At 37.7% G+C, this 26,877-nt stretch overlaps 1 protein-coding gene across 1 annotated transcript in view; it reads left to right on the forward strand.

Moving 5' to 3' along the window:
- EBAG9 (estrogen receptor binding site associated antigen 9) overlaps positions 1-16,327 on the forward strand; it is a 31,946-nt gene extending 15,619 nt beyond the window's left edge. Inside the window, exons 5-7 of the mRNA XM_007466238.1 lie at positions 253-360; positions 10,908-10,999; positions 14,925-16,327. Of these exons, the coding sequence (XP_007466300.1) occupies positions 253-360; positions 10,908-10,999; positions 14,925-15,045 (321 nt within the window). The 3' untranslated portion in view covers positions 15,046-16,327. The remainder of the gene's footprint in view (positions 1-252; positions 361-10,907; positions 11,000-14,924) is intronic.
- The last annotated feature ends 10,550 nt before the right edge of the window (positions 16,328-26,877 follow it).

Genomic DNA, 26,877 nt, shown 5'->3' on the forward strand with positions numbered 1-26,877 from the left:
GGAAAATTTATTGTTTTAGAAAAAAGTGAAATGTAATTTTTCTTAGTATGCAACTGATTTGTGTGACAGTTGCCTAAGAATTTTGGTGCTCTATATAGACTTAAAAAAATTTTTTTTACATTGTAAATTTTAAAAGAAGAAAGGTAGAACATATTTTAAATAATTATAAGATGCTTTGGTCAGATAATTTGTCTGTGTTTATATAGTGATATGTAAAATGTTCCTATAATTCTCTTGTGATTAATCTTTCAGATCATTATTAAGAAGAGAGAACCATTAAATTTTGGCATCCCAGATGGTAGCACAGGTTTCTCTAGTAGACTAGCAGCTACACAAGATATGCCTTTTATTCATCAATCTGTAAGTATGCTAATGGTATCCAGATAAGAGCTTTTTTTTCATTTCTATTTTCTTAAAAGAAGAAGAAAAAAATTAAAATGAATTGAACATAGTATTTGTATTTGTATGACTTTGAAACAGGTGTAGCAGATCAAGAGAGGTTACCAATCCTGTCCTTTTATGAGATTATAAATTATATCAGATATGAAGATCAGGGTCCATTGTACACATAAAAGATAGAGACAAAAATGTTATTGAAAAATATGACCTTTACATTTTTAAGTCTTTTGTCATTTACAGACAGTTCTGGGTGTACTCTGATGCTTTTCCAAAAATGTTCCTATAAAAGGGTTTCATCTTCAAGGAATTCATGGAAAAGACTCTGACAAGTACAGGTTTCTGGTAACTGCCTATACTGCTGAACTGAATGAATAAGCATTTTCAGAACTCTAATGGAAAAGTGATGAATTCATAAAAGTGCTAACAAAAGATCAAGATGAAAAAAAAATTAATTACATGGGACTGAGTGAACTGATGAGGATGATTATAATTTTTGTGACTTTCTGTTTGAATAAAAATTAAAAAATCCCACAAGGACTCAGAGGCAAAAAATATACAAATCAATATTCACTGCAAAGTAAAGGACCTGTTACAGTGGAGGATTACTGGACTGAATGTCAATATTATGACATAGTGTGAGTGTGTTTCGTATTTGGTAATTGCAGTCGTTGCTTTTGCTATGGTCATCCATTTACAATGCTTGGTGTCAGTTTATCTCTTGTAAAAATAAAATACAGTGTGTGTGTGTGTGTGTGTGTGTGTGTGTGTGTGTGTGTGTGTGAAAAATATGACCTTTAAAGAGATTACCACTAAAATTTAACCTTAATAGCAGGTTATTTTTAAGTAAGTTATGAATTGTTTCCCTAGTAGAGTATATTTACATTTAAAGTGTGATTTAACTTAAAATAGATTTGACTTAAATACAACATTTCTATGGACAAAAGTAGTGAGGACAGTATATAGCTGTGATTTTCAACCTTGGAGTCTATCAGAATCAGCTTTGAACTTTTTTTTTCTTTTTTTTTTGTTGTTGATATAGAGATGTCACATTTAATTTATTTGAAACAAATTAAAGGGAAAAATCATTGTGGAAACTCTCCTATAAATGACTGAAATTCTTATATCAAACTAAGTCATTTTTTTATCTAGTGTTGATATGAGAAAACTCTTTTCTCAGTAGAAGTGCTCTATTTCTTAAATTAGCTCCATAAATCTCTACATTCTTTCCAACTGATTAAGACAAGTTCACATTTGGAATATGAGGAGTCTGAAATGGAAGTTGAAGGTACTCAAAAGTATATATAAAGTACTTTCTAGACTAAAAGCTTTCCTTAGAACTGCGATATAAAAAGCAATGACTAAATATGTAAAACGATAGCCAGATTACCAATAAGTGTACATCTCAAACGCAAACCATTACTTTGCATTTAGGGAAGAAAAATATTAAATTCTTGGATCTTGCTTAATGTTCAACCTGCTTATGTAAGTAGATGTTGGTTTTTTTGGGTTTTTTGTTTTATTCAAATAGAAAGTCACAAAAATTAAAATCATCCTTATCAGTTCACTCAGTCCCATGTAATTAATTTTTTTTCATCTTGATCTTTTGTTAGCACTTTTATGAATTCATCAGTTTTCCATTAGAGTTCTGAAAATGCTTATTCATTCAGTTTAGCAGTATAGTCAGTTGCCAGAAACCTGTACTTGTCAGTCTCTTCCATGAATTCCTTGAAGATGAAACCCGTTTATAGGAACATTTTTGCAAAAGCATCAGAGTACACTCAGAACTGTCTATAAATGACAAAAGACTTAAAAATGACCACGGTTAAAGATTTGATGAAAGTTCATGATACAATTGACAAGGAAATTTAGTTATTTCTGAGATATACATTTTAAAGTAATAACTAGAATTATGACTTATTCTACCAGGACATATAAGATTTTTAGGAATTTCATGTAATGTCTGAAACATTTATATTATGTTTCCATACAAATAACCCAAAGAAAGTTTAGTATTAGTTTTTGTTCTTAATAAATTTATTTATTTATTTATTTTTGGCTGTGTTGGGTCTTTGTTGCTGTGCGCAGGCTTTCTCTGGTTATGGCGAGCAGGAGCTACTCTTCGTTGCGGTGCGCAGGCTTCTCGTTGCAGTGGCTTCTCTTGTTATGGAGCACAGGCTCTAACCGCGCACGCTTCAGTAATTGTGACAAGTGGGCTCAGTAGTTGTGGCTTGTGGGCTCTAGAGCGCAGGCTCAGTAGCTGTGGTGCATGGGCTTAGTTGCTCCGCGGCATGTGGGATCTTCCCGGACCAGGGCACGAACCCGTGTCCCATGCATTGGCAGGCAGATTCTTAACCACTGTGCCACCATGGAAGCCCTTTTTTTTTTTTTTAATTTTTTAATTTAATTTTATTTAATTTTTTATGCAGCAGGTCCTTATTAGTCACCAATTTTATACACATCAGTGTGTACATGTCAATCACAATCGCCCAATTCAGCACACCACCATCCCCACCACCCCGCGGCTCTCCCCCCTTGGTGTCCATACGTTTGTTCTCTACATCTGTGTCTCAACTTCTGCCCTGCAAACCAGTTTATCTGTACCATTTTTCTAGGTTCCACATGCATGCATTAATATACAATATTTGTTTTTCTCTTTCTGACTTACTTCACTCTGTGTGACAGCCTCTAGATCCATCCACGTCTCAACAAATGACTCAGTTTTGTTCCTTTTTATGGCTGAGTAATATTCCATTGTATATATGTACCACTACTTCTTTATCCATTCGTCTGTCGATGGGCATTTAGGTTGCTTCCATGACCTGGCTATTGTAAATAGTACTGCAGTGAACATTGGGGTGCATGTGTCTTTTTGAATTATGGTTTTCTCTGGGTATATGCCCAGTAGTGGGATTGCTGGATCATATAGTAATTCTATGTTTAGTTTTTTAAGGAACCTCCATACTGTTCTCCATAGTGGCTGTATCAATTTACATTCCCACCAACAGTGCAAGAGGGTTCCCTTTTCTCCACACTCTCTCCAGCATTTGTTGTTTGTAGATTTTCTGATGATGCCCATTCTAACTGGTGTGAGGTGATATACCTCATTGGTTTTGATTTGCATTTCTCTAATAATTAGTGATGTTGAGCAGCTTTTCCTGTGCCTCTTGGGCATCTGTATGTCTTCTTTGATGTCTATTTAGGTCTCTGCCCATTTTTGGATTGGGTTGTTTGTTTCTTTAATATTGAGCTACATGAGCTGTTTATATATCTTGGAGATTAATCCTTTCTCCATTGATTTGTTTGCAAATATTTTATCCCATTCTGAGGGTTGTTCTTTCGTGTTGTTTATGGTTTCCTTTGCTGTGCAAAAAGCTTTGAAGTTTCATTAGGTCCCATTTGTTTATTTTTGTTTTTATTTCCATTACTCTAGGAGGTGTATCAAAAAAGATCTTGCTGTGATTTATGTCAAAGAGTGTTCTTCCTATGTTTTCCTCTAAGAGTTTCATAGTGTCTCGTCTTACATTTAGGTCTCAAATCCATTTTCAGTTTATTTTTGTGTAGGGTGTTAGGGAGTGTTGTAATTTCATTCTTTTACATGTAGCTGTCCAGTTTTCCCAGTACCACTTATTGAAGAGACTGTCTTTTCTGCATTGTATATCCTTGCCTCCTTTGTAAAAGATTAGTTGACCATATGTGCATGGGTTTATCTCTAGGTTTTCTATCTTGTTCCATTGATCTACATTTCTGTTTTTGTGCCAGTACCATATTGTCTTGATTACTATAGCTTTGTAATATACTATATACTAATGTACTATAGCTCCCTGAAGTCAGGGAGTCTGATTCCTCCAGCTCTGTTTTTTTCCCTCAAGATTGCTTTAGCTATTCGGCGTCTTTTGTGTCTCCATACAAATTTTAAGATGTCTTGTTCTAGTTCTGTAAAAAATGCCATTGGTAATTTGATCGGGTTTGCACTGAATCTGTAGATTGCTTTGGATAGTATAGTCATTTTCACAGTATTGATTCTTCCAATCCAAGAACATGGTATATCTCTCTGTCTGTTGGTATCATCTTTAATTTCTTTCATCAGTTTTCTGCATACAGGTCTTTTGTCTCCCTAGGTAGGTTTATTCCTAGGTATTTTATTCTTTTTGTTGCAATGGTAAATGGGAGTGTTTCTTTAATTTCTCTTTCAGATATTTCATCATTAGTGTATAGGAATGCAAGAGATTTCTGTGCGTTAATTTTGTATCCTGCAACTTTATCAGATTCATTGATTAGCTCTAGTAGTTTTCTGGTGGCATTTTTAGGATTCTCCATGTATACTATCGTGTCATCTGCAAACAGTGACAGTTTTACTTCTTTTCCAATTTGTATTCCTTTTATTTCTTTTTCTTCTCTGATTGCCATGGTGGGACTTCCAAAACTATGTTGAATAATAGTGGTGAGAGTGGACATCCTTGTCTTGTTCCTGATCTTAGAGGAAATGCTTTCAGTTTTTCACCATTGAGAATGATGTTTGCTGTGGGTTTGTCGTATAAGGCCTTTACTATGTTGAGGTCGGTTCCCTCTATACCCACTTTCTTGAGAGTTTTAATCATAAATGGGTGTTGAATTTTGTCAAAAGCTTTTTCTGCATCTACTGAGTTGATCATATGGCTTTTATTCTTCAATTTGTTAATATGGTGTATCACATTGATTGCTTTGTGTATATTGAAGAATCCTTGCATCCCTTGGATAAATCACACTTGATCATGGTGTATGATCCTTTTAATGTGTTCTTGGATTCTGTTTGCTGGTATTTTGTTGAGGATTTTTGCATCTGTATTCATCAGTGATATTGGTCTGTAATTTTCTTTTTTTTGTAGTATCTTTGTCTGGTTTTAGTATCAGGGTGATGGTGGCCTCATAAAATGAGTTTGGGAATGTTCCTTCCTCTGCAATTTTTTGGAAGAGTTTGTGAAAGATGGGTGTTAGCTTTTCTCTAAATGTTTAATAGAATTCACCTGTGAAGCCATCTGGTCCTGGACTTTTGTTTGTTGGAAGACTTGTTTGTTTGGTTTTTTTCTTGGTGGTACATGGGCCTCTCACTGTTGTGGCCTCTCACATTGCGGAGCACAGGCTCTGGAGGTGCAGGCTCAGCAGCCGTGGCTCACGGGCCCAGCCACTCCGCGGCTTGTGGGATCTTCTCGGGCCAGGGCACGAACCTGTGTCCCCTGCATCGGCAGGCAGACTCTCAACCACTGCGCCACCTGGGAAGCCCTGTTGGAAGATTTTTAATCACAGTTTCCATTTCATTACTTGTGATTGGTCTGTTCATATTTTCTGTTTCTTCCTGGTTCAGTCTTGGAAGGTTATACCTTTCTAAGATTTTGTCCATTTCTTCCAGGTTGTCCATTTTATTGGCATACAGTTGCTTGTAGTAGTCTCTTAGGGTGCTTTGTATTTCGGTGCTGTCTGTTGTAACTTCTCCTTTTTCATTTCTAATTTTATTGATTTGAGTGCTTTCCCTCTTTTTCTTGATGAGTCTGGCTAAAGGTTTATCAATTTTGTTTATCTTCTCAAAGAATCAGCTTTTAGTTTTATTGATCTTTGCTCTTTTTTTCTTTGTTTCTATTTCATGTATTTCTGCTCGGATCTTTATGATTTCTTTCCTTCTGCTAACTTTGGGTTTTGTTTGCTCTTCTTTCTCTAGTTCCTTTAGGTGTAAGGTTAGATTATTTGAGATTTTTCTTGTTTTTTGAGGTAGGCTTGTATAGCTATAAACTTCCGTCTTAGAACTGCTTTTGCTGCATCCCATAGGTTTTGGATTGTCGTGTTTTCATTGTCATTTGTCTCTAGGTGTGTTTTTGATTTTCTCTTTGATTTCTTCAGTGACCTCTTGGTTATTTAGTAACGTATTGTTTAGCCTCCATGTGTTTGTGTATTTTTATGTTTTGTTGCCCTGTAATTCATTTCTAATCTCATAGCATTGTGGTCAGAAAAGATGCTTGATATGATTTCAATTTTCTTAATTTTTCTGAGGCTTGATTTGTGACCCAAGATGTGATCTATCCTGGAGAATGTTCCGTGCGCACTTGAGAAGAAAGTGTAATCTGCTGTTTTTGGATGGAATGTCCTATAAATAGCAATTAAATCTATGTGGTCTGTTGTGTCATTTAAAACTTCTGTTTCCTTATTTATTTTCACTTTGGATGATCTGTCCATTGGTGTAAGTGAAGTGTTTAAGACCCCCACTATTATTGTGTTACTGTTGATTTCCTCTTTTATAGCTGTTAGCGGTTGCCTTATGTATTGAGGTGCTCCTGTGTTGGGTGCATATATATTTATAATTGTTATATCTTCTTCTTGGATTGATCCCTCAATCATTATGTAGTGTCCTTTCTTGTCTCTTGTAACATTCTTTATTTTAAACTCTATTTTATCTGATATGAGTATTGTTACTCCAGCTTTCTTTTGATTTCCATTTGCATGGCATATCTTTTTCCGTCCCCTCACTTTCAGTCTGTATGTGTCCCTAGGTCTGAAGTGGGTCTCTTGTAGACAACATATATATGGGTCTTGTTTTTGTATCCATTCAGCAAGCCTGTGTCTTTTGGTAGGAGCATTTAATCCATTCACATTTAAGGTAATTATCGATATGTATGTTCCTATGACCGTTTTCTTAATTGTTTTGGGTTTGTTTTTGTAGGTCCTTTTCTTCTCTTGTGTTTCCCACTTAGAGAAGTTCCTTTAGCATTTGTTGTAGAGCTTGTTTGGTGGTGCTGAATTCTCTCAGCTTTTGCTTGTCTGTAAAGCTTTTGATTTCTCCATCGAATCTGAATGAGATCCTTGCCAGGTAGAGTAATCTTGGTTGTAGGTTCTTCCCTTTCATCACTTTAAGTATATCATGCCACTCTCTTCTGGCTTGTAGAGTTTCTGCTGAGAAATCAGCTGTTAACCTTATGGGAGTTCCCTTGTAGGTTGTCATTTTTCCCTTGCTGCTTGCAATAATTTTTCTTTGTCTTTAACTTTTGCCAATTTGATTACTATGTGTCCTGGTATGTTTCTCCTTTGGTTTATCCTGTATGGGACTCTCTGCACTTCTGGGACTTGGGTGTCTATTTCCTTTCCCATGTTAGGGAAGTTTTCGACTATAATCTCTTCAAATATTTTCTCTGGTCCTTTCTCTCTCTCTTCTCCTTCTGGGACCCCTATAATTGAATGTTGTTGTGTTTAATGTTTTCCCAGAGGTCTCTTAGGCTGTCTTCATTTCTTTTCATTCTCTTTTCTTTATTCTGTTCTGGAGCAGTGAATTCCACCATTCTGTCTTCCAGGTCACTTATCCGTTCTTCTGCCTCAGTTTTTCTGCTATTGATTCCTTCTAGTGTAGTTTTCATTTCAGTTATTGTATTGTTCATCTCTGTTTGTTTGTTCTTTAATTCTTCTAGGTCTTTGTTAGACATTTCTTGCACCTTCTCGATCTTTGCCTCCATTCTTCTTCCGAGGTCCTGGATCATCTTCACTATCATTATTCTGAATCCTTTTTCTGGGAAGTTGCCTGTCTCCACTTCATTTAGTCATTTTTCTGGGGGTTTATCTTGTTCCTTCATCTGGTACATAGCCCTCTGCCTTTTCATCTTGTCTATCTTTCTGTGAATATGTTTTTGTTCCACAGGCTGCAGGATTGTAGATCTTCTTGCTTCTGCTGTCTGCCTTCTGGTGGATGAGGCTATCTAAGAGGCTTGTGTAAGTTTTTTGATGGGAGGGACTGGTGGTGGGTAGAGCTGACGGTTGCTCTGGTGGGCAGAGCTCAGTAAAACTTTAATCGGCTTGACTGCTGATGGGTGCGGCTGGGTTCCCTCCGTGTTGGTTTTTTGGCCTGAGACAACCCAACACTGGAGCCTACCTGGGCTCTTTGGTGGGGCTAATGACAGACTCTGGGAGGGCTCACACCATGGAGTACTTCCCAGAACTTCTGCTGCCAGTGTCCTTGTCCCCACATTGACCTACAGCCACCCCCTGCCTCTGCAGGAGACCCTCCAACACTAGCAGGTAAGTCTGGTTCAGTCTTCCCTGGGTTCACTGCTCCTTCCCCTGGGTCCCGATGTGCATACTACTTTGTGTGTGCCCTCCAAGAGTGGAGTCTCTGTTTCCCCCAGGCCTGTCAAAGTCCTGCAATCAGATCCCACTAGTCTTCAAAGTCTGATTTTCTAGGAATTCCTCCTCCCGTTGCTGGACCCCCAGGTTGGGAAGCCTGACGTGGGGCTCAGAACGTTCACTCCAGTGGGTGGACTTCTGTGGTATAAGTGTTCTCCAGTCTGTGAGTCACCCACCCAGCAGTTATGGGATTTGATTTTACTGTGATTGCGCCCCTCCTACCGTCTCATTGTGACTTCTCCTTTGTCTTTGGATGTTGGGTATCTTTTTTGGTGAGTTCCAGTGTCTTCTTGTCGATGATTGTCCCTTTGAACTTTTTAAAACACATCACTGTCCATACCCCTCCCCAGACCCTAGCTTTTAAGTATGTTTTGATTGATTAATTATTGATTAGTAATTATTGACTGCTTGATTACATTAGTTATCCATTGTTGTATAACAACCCCACACTTAGTGGCTTGAACAACAATAAATATTTTTTTTTGTCTCATAGTTTCTGTGGATTAGGAATCCACAGAATTCCTAATTCTGTGATAGCTCTTTTTATACTAAGGATATTAACTCTTCTGTCATCTTTTACAATTTTCACTTTATTATCAGCTTTATAATTTAGTTTGGATGTTTTTGATGGGCAGATGTATTTAGTTTTTAATGTAGCAAATCTGTTAATTAAAACTTTTTCTTTTTTACTTAGAAGACCATCTCTACTAAAGGATCAGTTACTCCTTTTTTTATGGTCTTAGTCATTTCACATTTTTTGTGTCTAAGTGTTTTATACACTAAAAGTCAAACACCTCAGTGGAAAAATGTCTAAATTTACAAATAAGAAATAGACATAACCTGATAACATGAAGAAAAGTTTGATCTTATTGGTTCTCAAAGCAATTCAAAGTAAATTAACAAGACACCATTTTAAATCTTAACATATTAGCAAAGATAGAAAAGAAGGCAATTACCTACTCGTATTGACAAAAATACAAGGAAACAAGACTTCCACCTACTGCTGTCAGGAGAATAAGTTGGTATAACTTTTCAAGAGAGTCATTCAGTGACTTTGAAAATCCTTTTCTTTGATTTAGCTAGTTTACTTTTAGAAATTTACATTAAACATACAATCAGAAATATTTTTTAAAATTTTTTAACAGAGGATTGTATCTCACTTATGGTTAAGAGCAGAAAATTCAACACATTTTATTTCGGTTTTAGGTCTAAGTACTCAAAAGAGAATATAATAAATCTGTTCACAGCTTGGTGCCAGTTATTTTACGCATGTAATTATTTCCCCACCAACTAAACATTCTAGAATGAGCATTTTCATTGTTTGTGGAAGGAAAAAGTGAACTTTTAGAGGTCTGGCCTGGGGAATAGTAGAAGGTAGTGTGGCCAGCCCGATGGTATCAAGTAAGTAAGACAGGCAAAAGGAAGCACAATATAGAAGAAATACTCCAATAAAGAGTAAATTTTGCCTGACTTGTCATTTTTGCCTGGGACCAGACAGTAACTACCACTGAAAAATCTAGAAAATTGCTTGTGCTTAAATGGAGATGACTATGCTAGTTTGGAGACGTTGGTTGTTCCAGTTCATCTCCCCAGCACAGAGTAGTCCAGTCAAGCATCTCTAAACTAGCCTGGGATCAGTCTGTCTCTTCTCTTTTCTCCACCCCCAACTCCTTTTTCTTATTGAAAAGAGAGATAACAGAGAGAACAAATGTTCTATTCTTGTCTATTCCAAACTAAAGTAGGCAAAAAAAGAAAAGTTAATATAAAAGGAGTATCGTTTAAAACATAAAGTAGGAAGAAAGCTGGATTTGCCAGGACTGTTGAGTATGGAAGGTCATGCGTCTCAGGAAATCCCTCAGTTCCGGGCAAACCAGGGGCGATCATTTGAGCCTATATAGGATGTGTTAAGAAAGTGGAGAAGATACAGGGCAATGACAAGGTCTGAGTTATGCTTTAAAAGATACTCTTCTTGGGCTTCCCTGGTTGCGCAGTGGTTAAGAATCCGCCTCCCAATGCAGGGAACATGGGTTTGAGCCCTGGTCCGGGAAGATCTCACATGCCACAGAGCTGCTGAGCCTGTGCTGTAGAGCCTGCGAGCCACAACTACTGAAGCCCACGCACCTAGAGCCCGTGCTTTGCAACAGGAGAAGTCACCACAATGAGAAGCTCACGCATCGCAACAAAGAGTGGCCCCCACTCACTGCAACTAAGAAAGCCGCGCACGCAGCAATGAAGACCCAACGCAGCCAAAAATTAATTAATTAAATAAATAAATAATAAATTCTTTTTTAAAAAAATACTGTCTTGACCACTGAGTGGAAAATGGATGGCTCTTGACCATTGTAATTTTGCTTTGTTTTGTTTTATTGTAGCCTGAATTAGGTGACTTGGATACCTGGCAGGAAAATACCAATGCATGGGAAGAAGAAGAAGATGCAGCCTGGCAAGCCGAAGAAGTTCTGAGGTATTTGAGTAATATTTACACTGCGGCCTGAGTGGAAGGACTGGTTTTGTTCATGTCGCATTGAAGGTCAAGAAAGCTTATTCGGCCAAACGTTGTATTTTTCGTCATTCTCATTTGAACCTTGATAATATGGGATAGTTTTTTTGTATTTCAGATGACATATGCTATTTTATATGATTAAAACCTCACAGAAACCAACAATTTAAAGCAGTATAGATACAAAAGAATAATTTATTAATGGAGAATGAGACCTTTTACATATATACACCATATTGAACTATATGCTTTCTACTTCATTCCCTATAAAATATATTTATCTCTTGAAATGTCCTACCGTGAAATGTGAGTCACAACAATGTATGTTCTTTAGGTCAGAAGTTATACCTTTAGTTTTGTTTCCCCGTGGTCTGGCATAGCGCCAGCACTGCTCATTTGAATAGAGCAGTGAATAGCACTGCTATTTGAAAATAACTTGTATTGTACTCTACATTTGTGTGTGTGCTTCAATTTATGTACTTGAAAGCCCTGAGGTAGATAACATAAGTCATATACTTACTGCCTGCTCTACAGAAAATATTATTCTGGAGGTTTTCAAGTTTGTTTTTGTTGGTTATGTTCTTCTTTCTTTGTTTTTGTGAGCAGTAAACTTAATTCTTGCTACTACCACATTAGGTCAAAGAGTAAAAGGAGAATTTACCTTGAGAGAGTCTGTGACTGTCATCACTGATGAAAACTCAGATATGGAAATGTGTCTAAATTACTTTTGCATTTTTCAAGATGATAAAGTAAAATATAGCAATGTGTTTTTTTCAAATATGGTTTTTATAATTGGGATAGAAAATGAATTACTCTTTATTTGACTGTCTTAACAAAACAACTGATTTCATTTTTGTGTTGTCCTTTCCTGTCTTTACCAATAAATTATAATTACCTTGAACAACCAGCAGAGGGTGTAGTTAAATAACTGGGAGTTAAGGCTGACCTTTTTTTGATCTTGTCCTTACTGTTTTGAGCTTTTTTTTTTTAAACAGGAAGGGGTCACATTACAAAAGTCAGTAAATTTGTGAGAGTTTTAAATATTTAGTTCCTGCTTGATAATTATTCAGTATAAAGGAAATAGTTTTAAAATTGTAAACATGTATGTTGCATGGATTGTCAAAAAAGGTGTCACTTATTTTTTTATTTTTTACTCTGTTTCTTTTGGATAAATCATAGATACAGAAGTCTGGGTATTTTAGAACATTTTGGGGATTCTAGTGATGATTGGTGTCATCAACCACAAGGATGATAAAGGAAGGAGCTATTCATTTTGAATCCAGTAATCTTAATGCCAACACTGTAGAGTTTATGAGTTCACAAGTAGCTGAACATTCACTGTACGAAAATCTTTTCTTTTTCACCCTGTCTTCTTGCACCCTGAACAAAACAAGACCAAAAAACTCAAACTTAGTGCTTTTGATACGACAGCTTGGGAGAGGGAGCCTATTAGTCAGTAATAGACATGTTTCTTGCTTCAGGTTGCATAAGTAGAGCCAAAAACACCTGGAGGCTTCCATATGTTGTTACCACCCCCAGGATAACACTGAGAATTTTAAAAGTGTATCCATAATCCATAGCCTCTAACCTAGCCTGTTCCCCATTGCCACTTTAAATACTACCAGTACTATGATCAGTATCATTAAGGAAAAAGATTCTGGTACCTTAGTGATTCCAGACATGTATCTGGACAGGAAAAATATATTTTGTCTGCATTAATGTCTAAGTTGCCTCTTGTACCAGAAATATTAATTGTTGATGTTTATATATCAGCTAGTAACTAGGTCAAAGCTCTATTATCTTATTTGTTTGTAACCTAGCCAGCCCTTTTTTTTTTCTAAAGAAGATGTTGGGGGTAGGAATTTAGTTAGTTATTTATTTATTTTTGCTGTGTTGGGTCTTCATTTCTGTGCGAGGGCTTTCTCTAGTTGTGGCAAGCGGGGACCACTCTTCATTGCGGTGCGTGGGCCACTGACTATCGCGGCCTCTCTTGTTGCAGAGCACGGGCTCCAGACGCGCAGGCTCAGTAGTTGTGGCTCACAGGCCTAGTTGCTCCGTGGCATATGGGATCCTCCCAGACCAGGGCTCGAACCCGTGTCCCCTGCATTAGCAGGCAGATTCTCAACCACTGCACCACCAGGGAAGCCCTAGCCAGCCCTTTTTAATTCTCTTTCTTTTTTGCCACAAACATTTTGATGCTTTTAGTGCAGATATCAGTTTTGCTTGAAAGTGAGAAGAGCTAGTGAAAAGCAGATTTTTTAAAACTATTCTTTTGAAATTTTAGTTAATTGATGGTGACGGTCAAACTGTTGCCTAAAATAAGTCTCTCTACTTTCTTGAATTTTGGTCATCCATACCTCTGCTTACTCCCATTTGTAAGTATGATTGAGAAGTGTATATACATTTCACTCACTATAGCCAGCTTTGAGCTGTCCCATATATGGGTAATCCACACTAGATTTTTCTTTGTATAATCCAGTGTTGCCTGTCTGCTGCCCAGTTGTGCCCTACAGCTTCCTTCCTCAGCCTTGTATGCTTCTTGACTTACTTTCTCATATCCTAAACCTTCAGACCCAGGACCAACTTCTGTTCTTCTTTCTCCTATTTCATCACCACACTCCTACTCCCACTTCCCCTACAAATCAATAAGATAGAGCACTTAGATGTAGAATCTAAAATATGACACAAATGAACCTATCTACGAAACAGAAACAGACTTACAGACATAGAGAACAGACTTGTGGTTGCCGGGCGGGGATGGGGGTGGATTGGGACTTGGAGTTTAGCAGATGCAAACTACTATATATAGAACGGATAAATGACAAGGTCCGACTGTATAGTATACAGACTATATTCAATATCCTGTGATAAACCATAATTGAAAAGAATATTTTAAAAAATGTATATATATGCATAACTGAATCACTTTACCATACAGTGGAAATTAACAGAACATTGTAAATCAACTCTACTTCAATTAAAAAAAAATCAATAAATATAGAGGGGTTTAATGATTCTAGATCAGTGGAGTTAGGGAGGGACTGGGGGGAAGGTGTTTCATAATGTGTAATTAGTAAATACCCACCATTCTGCCCCTTCATTAGTAGAGCTAGTCAAATCTTTAAATAGATTTCTAGCTTCTAGCTGGAAGTCATGCCTTAAGTTTCCATTTTCTCTTTGTTTTGTGCTCTGTACATCAGTGTTCTTGACATCCTTTAGCTGACTGTTTTTAACTATTATAATAACAGAATATTTAATCCTAAATATCAGGCTTTTCTGAATGGTACCAAAAAGAAGGTGTGGTCCAATGGAAGTAGTGTTTTAGTGAAAATAATCTGAAGAAGAGGGATCAGGAGATGTGCGTTCTTAACCTTAATCTTATGATTTTGGACATTTCACTTAACCTGAATGCCCCATTTTACTTTTTTTTTTTTTTTTTTTTTTTTTTTTGGTGGTACGTGGCCCTCTCATGTTGTGGCCTCTCCCGTTGCGGAGCACAGGCTCCGGACGCGCAGGCTCAGTGGCCGTGGCTCACGGGCCCAGCCACTTTGCAGCATGTGGGATCTTCCTGGACCGGGGCACGAACCCGTGTCCCCTGCATTGGCAGGCGGACCCCTCAACCACTGTGCCACCAGGGAAGCCCCCATTTTACTTATTTTTAAAACAGAGATAATACCTTTTTTATTTTGCAAGTCATGTTCTAAAGGTTAAAAAAAATATACTGTTTTTGAAAATCTTTGAAATTTCAAAGCAGTGAGAAGAATGAAGACTTTTTAAACTTAAATTTGATGATAGTAAAAGGGCAGTGCTGTTTCTTTCTGGAATTTATTCGCCATTTTACCTGTGTAGTGTTTTCTAAAAGTAAAAATACGTGTATGTTTCTTTTCAGGCAGCAGAAGATAGCAGACAGAGAAAAGAGAGCAGCAGAACAACAAAGGAAGAAAATGGAAAAGGAAGCACAGCGGCTAATGAAGAAGGAACAAAACAAAATTGGTGTGAAACTTTCATAACAAAATGTCCTTCAGATGCATAGTGCCAGTGGGAGAAATATGAGCTCCGCAACCCAAGCAACATTTGTATGGAGCTAAGAGTATTTTCAGAATACAAATACACTGCTTGATGCATTCTCATCAGGCCATACAGGACACCAGGATTCTTTCAAAGTCCCTTGAACTCTTGGTGATTGAGACTCAAAGAACAAAAAAGACTTGTGAGACAATATTTTCTTCAACATGTTCCAACTGTAAGACAATTGTTTGCTGTAGAAAAATTATTACAAATGGAATATGTCAGTACCTCTTCAAGCTAGTGTTTCTAGCTAATGGGTGTAAATTTTATGGTGGGAAAGAACTCTGCTGTCTATAACGCTTTCCTTCAGTGTGCATAATGATAAAATAAATAATTTTAAATATTCTTTTGTTTCCATGATTACCTGACCTAAATCAGACAAACTTGCAGAGCTTTAACTTCTTATTTTTGTTGTCAGAAGCTGGTATTGGCACACATTTCCTTTAACTTGAACTGGTATTCATAAGGGATCTGGTAATTTCAGTTTTCAAGAAAATGACATTAAATGCAATAATTTTATTTATTACAAACATTTTGTACATCATTGTTTTCTTTTAGATGGTGTTGTTATACATATTTGTCATTTATATTACATGTGTAAACATATTGAAAATCAGTTAAAATGGCAAATTTGTTTTACATTATTATAACTTGTGAGTTTTAAAAGCTAGTATTAGTAGTTTTTTCCCTGTCATTTTAGATTTTTAGATGTTGTGGTATCTTTAAGTACCTTAGTTCCTCCCCACCAAAAGGTATTAATTTACAAATGCATATAGCCTTCAGTTTTACTATTTCAAAGTTTTTAGATAATTTCTGTATCAGTTTTATATATCTGATATAATGCAGGTTACCTATGTTGTTGACTAAGGTAACATTATTGATTTATTAAAACAAGATAGGAATAATAATACTTCTATTTTCAGATGTTGACTAGCTCCAAAACAGTTTTCAGGAAATAGATATATACTGTGTTCATAGGGAAAAATGTAGATTTGATAGTTTAAAATCTCATTAATTTTGTCTCCACAATTAAAATACATCCAGCCTGACCTTCTATGGCTTTAGAATTTAATATTTTTACTTTCTTATTTTACAAATGAACATTTTGTGGATTTTGAAAATGTCGTAAATACTCTACAGGCCAAATACTGCTAATTTATTTGAATTAAGTGATATTTCATGGTAAAATCACAAACTATACAATGAGCTAAGTTCTTACCCTAAGCTTCCAGACTAAATGCAATTTATTTTTTATTTTAAAAAAATTTTTATTGGAGTACAGTTGATTTACAGTGTGTTAGTTTCAGGTGTACAGCAAAGTGGAAGCGGTTGAAATTTAACTTTGATAAAAAAATTCCTGTTATAGCCCCAAGCTATATTTTCAGTTATGTTTATTAGAGAGTTTTTGCCAGTAAACTCCCAATTAAATAGAATTAAACTCAAATTTTTAATAATAAATAAATTATCTTATGTCATTTGTATTTATTTTAGTTATTATAGGAATGCTATGTGCTTTCTCTAAATTGGGGGTTCGAAAGGATAATTTCTCCTTTAGTACAATCAGTCTTACTGTTTTTCCCCCATAGTTATTATTTTTTTTTTCCCCCGCATAGTTATTTTTCCCGCAAAGTCTGCTTTGGTCATGATTTTCATGTGTGAGATTTTGTTTTTTGTTTGATTTTTTATTTTTGTTTATTTAGAAATAAAGACTGGATAGAAATTATAGTCTGTATGATTAATTAGGAAGAAAGAGATTTTTCTCATGGAAAGAATAGATAGGAATTCTTGAATTTTTTTACCTCTGTTGGTATGTAAACTAAACTCCTGTATTAAATTGGGTATATTGTTCCAAAAGAAGTCATGGAGTTAAATACATATGATAAATCCTTTAGTAGCAAACTGGCTCCTTTAGCTTCTAAATTTATGGTTTCTTAATTTTAGCAAAGGATTATCAGTTTTAGAAGCTTATTAGTAGAAGTAAAAAAGAAATATGGATAGGCATAGACAGAATTAGTGAAGTGCTACCCATCATCTGAATTGTGCATTTCATGTACTGAGATAATAATCAAAAACATGTGAAACTTATTCTGTGTTTTTTATATATATATATATTTCATGGTTTCTAGCCATCTCCTTTTATTAAGCTTTAGCTAGGGATATCCTCTAATTGAATCCTGGCTCTTTTTTAGTAGCATCTTTAATTGAGTCAATAGTCAGCATCTGAATTCCTCAGTTTCAACATGTACTTGCCTCTGGCCAGGGCAGTGACTGTTCCTGGATGAAGATTGGTGGTTGGGAAGAAGGTGGTAACTATAGAAACTGGCATCTGGATTGATCTTCAACACCACTCTACAAGCTTACCACTAGAGTATAAATTTAACCACGGCCAATGTTCCAAAAAGCCTAAACTTTGTCAGTACAGGTATACCTTGTTTTGTTGCACTTTGCTTTGTTGTGCTTTGCAGATACTGTATTTTTAACAAATTCAAGGTTTGTGGCAACCCTGTGTTGAGCAAGTTTATCAGCACCAGTTTTCCAACAGCCTTTGCTCACTTCATTACATTTTGGTATTTTCACAGTATTTCAAACTTTTTGATTATTGTATTTGTTATGGTAATCAGTGATTTTTAATTTACTGTTGTTTTGGGGGTGTGCACCATACCCATATAAGATACGGCAGTGAGCTTAATCGATAAATGTTGTATGTGTTCTGCCTGCTTCACCAACTAGCCCTTCCCCCGTCTTTGTCCCTCTCCTCCCACCTCCCTATTCCCTGAGACACAGCAATATTGAAACTAGGCAAATTTAAAACCCTACGATGGCCTCTAAGTGTTCAAAAGAAAGGAAGAGTCATACATCTCTTACTTTAAATCAAAAAGCTAGAAATGATTAAGTCGTGAGGAACGCATGTTGAAAGCTGAGATAGGCCCAAGCTAGGCCTCTTGTGCCTAACAGCCAAGTTGTGAATGTAAAGGAAAAGTTCTTGAAGGAAATTTAAAGTGCTCCTCCAGGGAACATACAGATAAGAAAGCTTTATTGCTAACATGGAGAAAGTTCTAGTGGTCTGGATAGAAGATCGAACTACCCACAACATTCCTTTAATCCAGAAGCCTTATCCAGAGCAAGGCCCTAACTCTCTTCAGTTCTGTGAGGGCTGAGAGGTGAGGCAGTGGCAGAAGAAAAGTTGGAAGCTAGCAGAGATTTGTCCATGAGGTTTAAGGAAGAAGTCATTTCCCTAACAAATGTGTAAGGTTAAGCAGCAAGTGCTAATGTAGACGTTGCAGAATGTCATCCAGAAGGTCTAGCTAAGATTATTAATGAAGATGGCTGCAGTAAACAACAGATTTTCAATGTAGGTGAAACAGGTTTACATGGGAAGAAGTTGCCATCTAGGACTTTCATATTTAGAGAGAAATCAATGCCTGGCTTCAAATCTTCAAGAGACAGGCTGACTCTCTCGTTAGGGGCTAATGCAGCTGGTGACTTTAAGTTGAAGCCAATGCTTATTTACCATTCCCCAAATCCTAGGATATTCAAGAATTATGCTAAATCTACTCTGCCTGTGCTCTACAAATGGAACAACAAAGCATTGATAACAGCATGTCAGTTTACAATATGGTTTACTGAATATTTTAAGCCAACTGTTGAGACCTACTGCTCAAAAAAAAAAAAAGATTCCTTTCAAAATATTACTGCTTATGGACAATGCTCCAGCTCTGATGGAGATGGACAGTTCTCCAGCTCTGATGGAGATGTACAATGAGATTCATATTGTTTTCTAGCCTGCTAACACAGCAACCATTCTGCAGCTCATGCATCAAGGAGTAATTTCGATTTTCAAGTCTTATTATTTAAGAAATACATTTTGTAAGGCCACAGCGGCCATTGATGGTGATTCCTCAGATGGATCTGGGCAAAGTCAATTAAAAACCGTATGGAAAGGAATCACTATTCTAGATGCCATTAGGAGCATTCATGATTCATGGGGAAAGGTCAAAATATCAACATAAAAGCATTTGGGAGAAGTTGCTTAAAACCCTCATGGATGAGTTTAAAGGGTTCAAGACTTCAGTGGGGGAAGTCACTGCAGATGTGGAAATAGCAAAAGAACTAGAATTAGAAGTGGAGCCTGAAGATGTGACTGAATTGCTGCAATCTCATGATAAAGCTAATCGGATCCAGAGTTACTTCTTACAGAAGAGCCAAAGAAAGTGGTTTCTTGAGATGGAATCTGCTCCTGGTGAAGATGCTGTGAAGATTGTTGAAGTGGCAGCAAAGGATGTAGAATATTACATAAACTTAATTGACAAAGCAGCACTAGGGTTTGGGAAGAGCAACTCCAATTTTGAAAAAAGTTCTACTGTGGGTGAAATGCTATCAAACGGTGCTGCATGCTACAGAGAAATAATTCCTAGAAAGGAAGAGTCAATCAATGCATCAGACTTCATTGTTATCTTTAATAAATTTTCACAGCCACCCCAGTCTTCAGTAACCACCAACCTAATCAGTCAGCAGCCATCAACATCGAGGCAAGACCCTCCACCAGAAAAAGATTATGACTCACTGAAGGCCCAGATGATGGTTAGCATATTTAGCAATAAAGTATTTAAAAAGTTGAGGTATGTACATTTTTTTGACATAATGCTATTGCACACTTAATAGACTACAGTATAGTATAAACGTAACTTTTGTATGCACTGGGAAACCAAAAAATTCCTGTGACTTGGTTTGTTGCAGTATTTGCTTTATTGTGCTCATCTGGATGATGTATTTACTAAAGGCATGCTCTGGGCCACATACAGCTAACATTTACATTTTCTTCAATCCTTTGTAGTTCAGCTTTGAGGTAACCTACTGAAACGATTCTCACACTGCTTAGCCCCTTGTTCAAAGGAAATCTTTCGTAAGTGTGTTGGCAAATACAGCAATTACCAAGGTGGGTGCTTCTGGCTGAAAAATTGGGAGGTTGGGGTGCTCTAGGGCCTGCAGATGGTTGCAGGCGAAGGAGCTTCTCCCCTCTCTTACAGGTGAATGGAGGGCTGAAGAAGATGGTGGATCCATTAAGAGCTCATTTTAGTAGCTAATAACTTAACTTGTTTTTCCCATTATACAGATTTTTAAAATTTAAGTTCTCTCCTAATATCAAAGACAGCTTTTTTTTTCTTTGTGTAATTTACTTCCATTTTCTTTAATACAACCAAGGCTGTTTCAAGGTTACATCAACAGCTAGTAACTTTCTTTCACTTTGCTTTCTTTTTTAAAAAATTATTTATGTTTTATTTTGGCTGCTCCAGGTCTTAGTTGCGGCACGCGGAATCTTCCTTGCAGCCTGTGGGATCTTTAGTTTCGGCATGCGGACTTCTTAGTTGCGGCATATGGACTTCTTCAATTGCAGCATGCATGCGAGATCTAGTTCCATGACCAGGGATCGAACCCAGGCCCCCTGCATTGGAAGCATGGAGTCTTACCCACTGGACCTCCAGGGAAGTCTCTCCTTTACTTTGCTTTTTTTTTTTTTCCTTAAATTTATGTATTCATTTATTTTATTTTTGGCTGCGTTGGATCTTCATTGTTGTGCACAGGCTTCTCATTGCTGTGGCTTCTCTTGTTGAGGAGCATGGGCTCTAGGCGCATGGGCTTCAGTAGTTGTGGCTCGCGGGCTGTAGAGCGCCAGCTCAGTAGTTGTGGCACACGGACTTAGTTGCTCCGCGGCATGTGGGATCTTCCCGGACCAGGGCTCAAACCCTTGTACCCTGCACTGGCAGGCAGATTCTTAACCACTGCACCACCAGGGAAGTCCCTACTTTGCTTTCTATCTTTTATTTTCAGTGTCCCTTAGTCATGGCCATTGGACTGCTCAGTAACTAGAGTAAGTTTTGAGAGTAGTTAATATGCTTTTTCACCAGAAGCCTCAATCTCCTAAGCCAGAAAGAGACACTATTCTAGAAGACCCCTCATCCTCCACCCCATACAACAGATTTCTACCCTTGCATACCTGCTGTTGCAACTGCTAATCCACAATCAGGAGTGTTACAGAGAAACTCACTAGAAGTCTTTGACCACCCAGGACAATCTCAGCCTTTCCCTTCAGGGAACTTCCATGGCTATTTTTGCAGGGACCTTGCCTATATACTGCTCTGATCACATCAATTTTGAGAGCTTCTCAGAGTTCTCCAGCTGCTGCAGAGATGGGGCAGTATTAAACAAATCGCCTGTGATTGCAAATCTTTTTAATGGTGGTGGTGGTTTTAAGGGTTAACCAAGACTGAGTGTTCAGTATAGTCCCTGGCAACATATATAAGCACTCAACAACAGTAGTTGTCAGCCCCTGCACGCACTTTCTCATGGGATCCTGTGCACACCTCCCACCTCTCACCACACACTGATGTTGCAGCCCCTTCCCTGAGGAGAGTGGGAGAAGTTGACTGATCTTACAAAATTAATTTTTACACACCTTTAAGTTGAACTGCAAGTTTAATAAGAAAGAGAATCAACATTGACTCTGTGGCTCGGCACCATCTGAGAATTTTAACTATCAGTGACTCCTCACATCCATTGAGGTGGACATTATCCCCACTTGACATGTAAGGAAACCAAAGCTTAGAAAGACAATTGTGTGCCAGCTTAATGGGAAGGAAAATAGCAAGCTTTGAGAGCAGCTATGTTAGTGTTCAATCAGCATTCTAAATGGACTATGGTTTCCAAGGCCTATCTTCACTTGATGAAACTACGAGCTGCCAAAGAATGACCTTTTAGTCATTCCTCTCTGGTTCTTAAAGAGCTCAATGATGTTACAAATGATAGTAGATAATACCCATTTGGTTTCTAAGAATGTATTTAATAAACATGAAAGAAATTAGCTTGGCTTTTATTTTCATATAAATAACAACTGTGGTTGAATGTCAATGCCATATAATTATGTATTTCCAGGTTACTTGGGTCAGATGTTATAATCAAGGCAAAATGAAGTGTGGTTTATATTCACACATTTGCATAGGGCAATTAGCTCACTTGATTGGGTCACATTTCAAATGAGGTCAAGGTCACAGGTTTCATACATGTGCAGACCAGTACTACACCCAGAGACTTTCCTGCTACAAATTGTGTCCCTGGCCTTGTCTGGGTATCTTCCTAACACGTGTCTTCAGGATCTGGTTCAGAGAGTGATTGGCACAAACAAAATCATCCCCGTGAACGGGAAATTCAAAGGACGTAGTCTGAGTTGGTGGTGTGTTGAGAGAAATTGCTATGGTTTCTTATTCTTGGGTCAATTTTGGCTCATTATAAGATATTAATATCTTCTGGTAATTGGTTTCATTTGTTAAAATATTCAGACCTTAATTTGAATCCTTAATTTATACAGCAATGCAGTTTCCAAACCTGTTGACTATTCCTGGGTAAAATGAGTGGTTACCTATTTTATGGAGAAAAGTGACATCATTAGATATACTGGTCCTTGAAATAAATGAAAAAAAAGTTTTTACTCAGTATTTTATTGTAGTGGTCAATAAAGTAAGCTGTGCATAAGAATAGAGATATGAAGTGTGCCCTATTTAAGTTTAAAGCACACAAGTGATTTTGATTCCTTTTTGAAGCTCTGCAGTGCATCCAGACCTCTTAATTGCCTATCTGTCTTGATTTGAAGGAGCCCTTGTGGAGTAACGTGGTACATGGGTGATCATCTTTAAAACTTTTTTCCATGTACTTCTTTCAGTGTGAAAATTATTAAGACTGCTTTCAAGTTTTTCATTTTCTCCATACAAGCCAGAAATAATGTGCTGGTTCAGAAGAATTAAAGGTCAGTTTAAAATGCCAGCACCTGCTGTTTACTGTAGAAAGTGAGGCTGGCAAACCATTTCAAACACTGTGAGCTATTTGATTGCAAGGAAGGAGAGGAAGGATCTTACTGCACCATCAAATTAGAGAAATATTGCAGTTGTTAATAGTTTTCATATTCCAGTCCATTAAAGCTACAGTCTAGCAAAAATTTAATTTTTCAGTCATTCAAATAGCTTTGATCAGAAACGCTACTTTCAAGGAACAAGGGTGAAAATATCTCTGAAGGTGGGCCAGATACGATTACCATGGGAGGAACTCTAGGGCCATGAGGAGGAAAGCTCTGACGCCTGCCTTTAACAGCATTCACTAGAAAGCCTGGACTGTGGGTTTTACATCATCATTTCACATCCATAATCCCAGATGCTTCCATTGCCTCTGGAGATGGAGTGACTCTCTTCCCACTCAAATCAACAGAGCAGTGGCAAACAGAGTTTTGTGAGAAAAGGTTAGAAAACATCTCTATTAGCATTAATTTGTTTAGGACAGTAGAAGATCGAGTCCCTCAGCATTATCCAGAGTACTTGCTCTTCCAATGAACCGAGAGTTACCACATAGGACATCTTACTTGAAGTGGCAGTTTTCAAAGAACCTGGTATATAGTGAACTGGTTTTTAAACTGTTCGCAGAGGTGACACTGGAACCACTGCAGGAGATGAGAGGGAGGCAAATGGGAGGTCTCCAGGCCTGGTGCCCTGTTCCAAACACTGCACTTTTATGTGTTTTGTGTATTGGGTTTTTTTATGTTGAAAATTTATTTTTGAGAGAGACACACCTTTTACAAAACTTAAATGCTGCTGAAATATTCCAGTCTTCTAACACAAACTTTTGAGTAGCATTTAAACCTTTTTTAATTTTAAAATTCTTTGGAATCATTGTTATAACCATTAGTTACCACAATCATCGTGATTGAGGGAGAATCAGTAGTCACAGCAGAGAATGTCTTCCAGTGGTTTGAAAATAATTACCTGATATAAACATGTTGTTTATATTCTATTTGGACTTTCCAATTGTTTTTTTTCTCCCAGGACCATTGGGAGTTTGTTGGCATTCTTTCAAGATTTGATTTCTGTAAACTGCTATTTTTAATTGCCTAGGTTACTGCTTCACTGTACACATTTTGCCTGGTAAGACTGGGAATAAGTGAATTTTGTAAAAGTGCTCACTGAGCCAAAATGGAAGTCGGAACCTACCCCCAAACTTTCAAAATGAAAACTCCTCAAGAGAAAAACATATTGGACCCAACCACTACTTAGGCAGGGCCTATGACAAATGCAAATCACAGACTTCCTTTTTCTCCTGCCACAAATGTCAGAAACACTTGGCATCTGAGTGTATTGCATTTTTTCCCCTTTCTGAACAGCTCAACTTGGAAAGGTCAGCATATCCCTTTGGGAAAAATCTTTTCTCATAAATTGGAATGTTTGCACACATAACTGTAGGAAATGTTTAACGTTTGCTTTGAAGGGACAGCAATTTATTCAATAGAATAGAATTGTTCTTCTTTTTCCATCTTCCTGCCTGTTTGTACATCACAGGCACCCAAATTACGGAAAGCAACTTTGAGGCAATTCTTTCTGTGGGATCAGATCATCCTGTCCACAAAACCAGCCAAAGCCTTGGGCTTCTGAAATGCAAGCTATGACCCATCTTTTATTTACTCTGAGGGACTCATTTGTGACAGACTTAGTTCTGAGTAAAAGCAGTAATTTTCCACAATACATATTGAAACCCTGGGAAAGAAGGAGGAGGAAAAGGTGGGGGAAGGAGGCAGGGAGAAAAAAGAAAAACAGAATAGCCACTGCCAGGGTCTCCTGTTTTACCTTTGCACAGATTTATTTCCATGTGTATAACAAGTTACACTACACTGTGTCCACTGTTTCAAATGAGTTAACTTTCTTTGAATCTTCTGGTTTGCGTAAAAGAAAAGATACAGGTCATTAAGACAACAAAGCAAGTTGCTGTTTGGGATCAGCTGCCTCCAGTGTGGTAACCAACATAATCCTTTGCAGCTCACAGAGAATTCTTCACCAGCGCCCATCTTGCCATCCATCTTGAACTGATGAACAGTTCTGAGTTTATGTGGTTCTATTTGTTTCTGTAGCAACAAACGGATACAAAAAACACACTTTTAATTTTTCTTAAAAATGCTTAATTTAGCAATGATGAAAAATAAACACAAGGAGGGAGTATAAGGAAGATAGCAGTATCTAGGTGTTGGTCTGGGCTATAGACTACAGGAAGGGACCTATGTCAGCATGGCTTATTAGTTTGGGAAGCTTCTGAGTATTCACTTCCAGAAACAGCTTCCCTTCCATTTCAGCCAAGTCCCTCTGCTACTGAGCGTGTGCTGTGTAAGAGCCCATATGTGTGCCTGAGGCATGTGTGTATCCCACGGAAGAAACAGCCTATCTGAGACAGCCCACCTCGCTCCACAACTCCATCCTGTCCCTTCGTGTCTTCTCAAGGACTTCCCTCCTTCAGTTAATTCTTTCTCTCCTAGATCATCAGTTTCTTTCTCTTCATTGGCTCAATCACAAAAGCCTACAAACATTATCTCCACTCAATATTGAAAAATAAAACAGATCCTTGCAACGCATATCCCCTCGTAACTGCTACCCACTGCCCTACTCCCCATTCACGGTAAAACTTCAAAAAACATTAGCTGCACACATTGATTTCCGCTTTCTCTCTTCCATTCACTCTCCAACCCACTCCAATCTGGCTTCCATCACCATTTTTGCAAAGAAAATGATCTTGACAGTCACTAAGACTTTGTTGTCAAAGCCAGTGGACATCTATCTGTTCTCATGTTACTCAACTTCCTAATAGGATTTCAACACAGTTGACCATTCTCTGCTCTTGGTTTTCAGAATATTGCAGTTACCTAGTTTTCCTCCTGCCTCTGGGCTGCCTCTCTCAGGCTGTTCTGTTGGTTCTACATCCTCTACCTCTATCTAGATGTAGAAGTGCCCTTGGACTCAGTCCCTGGCCTTCTTTTCCTCTTTACACTCTCCCTGGATGATTTCATCCATCCCATGGTTTTAAACAGTATGTAAATGTCGAAGAACCCCTATTTTATAACCCTAGCCCTGGTGACTCCTGTGATTTTCACGTTCATACATGCAGTTACTCACTTGACATTTCCACATATTTAACAGACTTCTCAAATTTATTGTCCCAAACTAGCTTCTCTTGAACTTTTCCATTCTCAGTAAATGATACCACTATTGACCCAGATGCTCAAGTCAAAAACCTGAGTGATCCTAACTTTGTCTTTCCTTAAACCCTACTTCATCTCCTCCCCACATCCCATCCATCAGCAAATTGCATCAGTACTATTTTCAAGATCTATCTTTAATTATTCAACTCAATCTCTACATCCACTTCTACCTCCAAATTGTCGTCACTCATCTGGACTATTACAGTGGGTCTTCCTGCTGCCACTCCTGCCTCCGTACAATACATCCTGCACATAGCAGCCACGGAGTCAAAAAAAGAAAGAAAGAAAAAAACCCAGATTGTATCATTGTCCCGTATAAAGTCTGTTAATATTTCTCATTGCAGTGGGAATAAATTGAAACCAACACTACCATGGTTTTACATGGCCCCATATGAACTAGCTTCTCTTCCACTTCTCCAGCCACCCCCGTGCCCCTCACTCTGCTCTAGCTACGCTGGTCTCCTTGATGCCCCTCTAACATGTCAAGCCCTTTTCTGCCTCAGGGCCTTTGCCTCTGTTCTTTCTGCAAAATTTTACCCCCCATATCTTCCCACAGCTGGCTCTTGATCATCCATTAGCACTAATGGTATTTCTTCAGACAGGTGTTCCTGGCCTTTGTCCCCATCAGTCTTGGTCAAAGCACCTCATTCCCTTGGAAGCACTTACCTCAATCCAGAATTAATTTGTTCATTTGTTGGCATGTTTTGTGTCTTTC

This window comes from Lipotes vexillifer, unplaced genomic scaffold (assembly GCF_000442215.2).
Source record: "Lipotes vexillifer unplaced genomic scaffold, Lipotes_vexillifer_v1.1 scaffold508, whole genome shotgun sequence".
NCBI classification, from domain to species: domain Eukaryota; kingdom Metazoa; phylum Chordata; class Mammalia; order Artiodactyla; family Lipotidae; genus Lipotes; species Lipotes vexillifer.